This window comes from Penaeus monodon, chromosome 25 (genome assembly GCF_015228065.2).
Source record: "Penaeus monodon isolate SGIC_2016 chromosome 25, NSTDA_Pmon_1, whole genome shotgun sequence".
Taxonomy (NCBI): Eukaryota; Metazoa; Arthropoda; class Malacostraca; order Decapoda; family Penaeidae; genus Penaeus; species Penaeus monodon.
In genome coordinates this window covers 18,933,952-18,934,371 of record NC_051410.1, presented here as the reverse complement: position 1 = coordinate 18,934,371, position 420 = coordinate 18,933,952, and the positions used below count along the sequence as shown (strand labels likewise).

At 37.1% G+C, this 420-nt stretch overlaps 1 protein-coding gene across 1 annotated transcript in view; it reads left to right on the top strand.

Moving 5' to 3' along the window:
* The window catches only part of LOC119589339 (zinc finger protein 236-like), a gene marked incomplete in the record, with an annotated part of 34,598 nt that overhangs the window by 2,290 nt on the left and 31,888 nt on the right, over nucleotides 1-420 (top strand). Inside the window, 1 exon segment of the mRNA XM_037937958.1 lies at nucleotides 181-377. Within this exon segment, the coding sequence (XP_037793886.1) occupies nucleotides 181-377 (197 nt within the window).

Sequence of the window (420 nt, the reverse complement as noted above, 5' to 3'; positions counted from 1 at the left end):
GTGTATTTGTTATAGTAATTTTTATGTTATTGTTATTTATTTATATCCTGTCATTTGTTATTCAGATAATGTATTCATTATTTTAAATTTATTTTTATATGCAATTGCTGAGTCTTGTACTTCCCCTATTTTTGTTTATTATTGCAAAATTATGCCTTTACAAATTTTTGCACTCTGCAGGTTCACTGACAGACGGAAGTGGAATGCTTACTTTCCCAATCCAGCTGGTGCAGTTGCATGACCCGGGGGGCGATGGGGGGGTCTCGCGGAATGGAGGAAATTCTGGAGTATCGGCTGGAACTCAGGGCTTCAGTGCACACATCATTATGAAAAATAATCCTGATGGAACACGGACCTTCCTCTTAGAACCCAGTGAGGTTAGTGAAGTATTCTATGTGTCCTGTATTCTTATTTATTTAT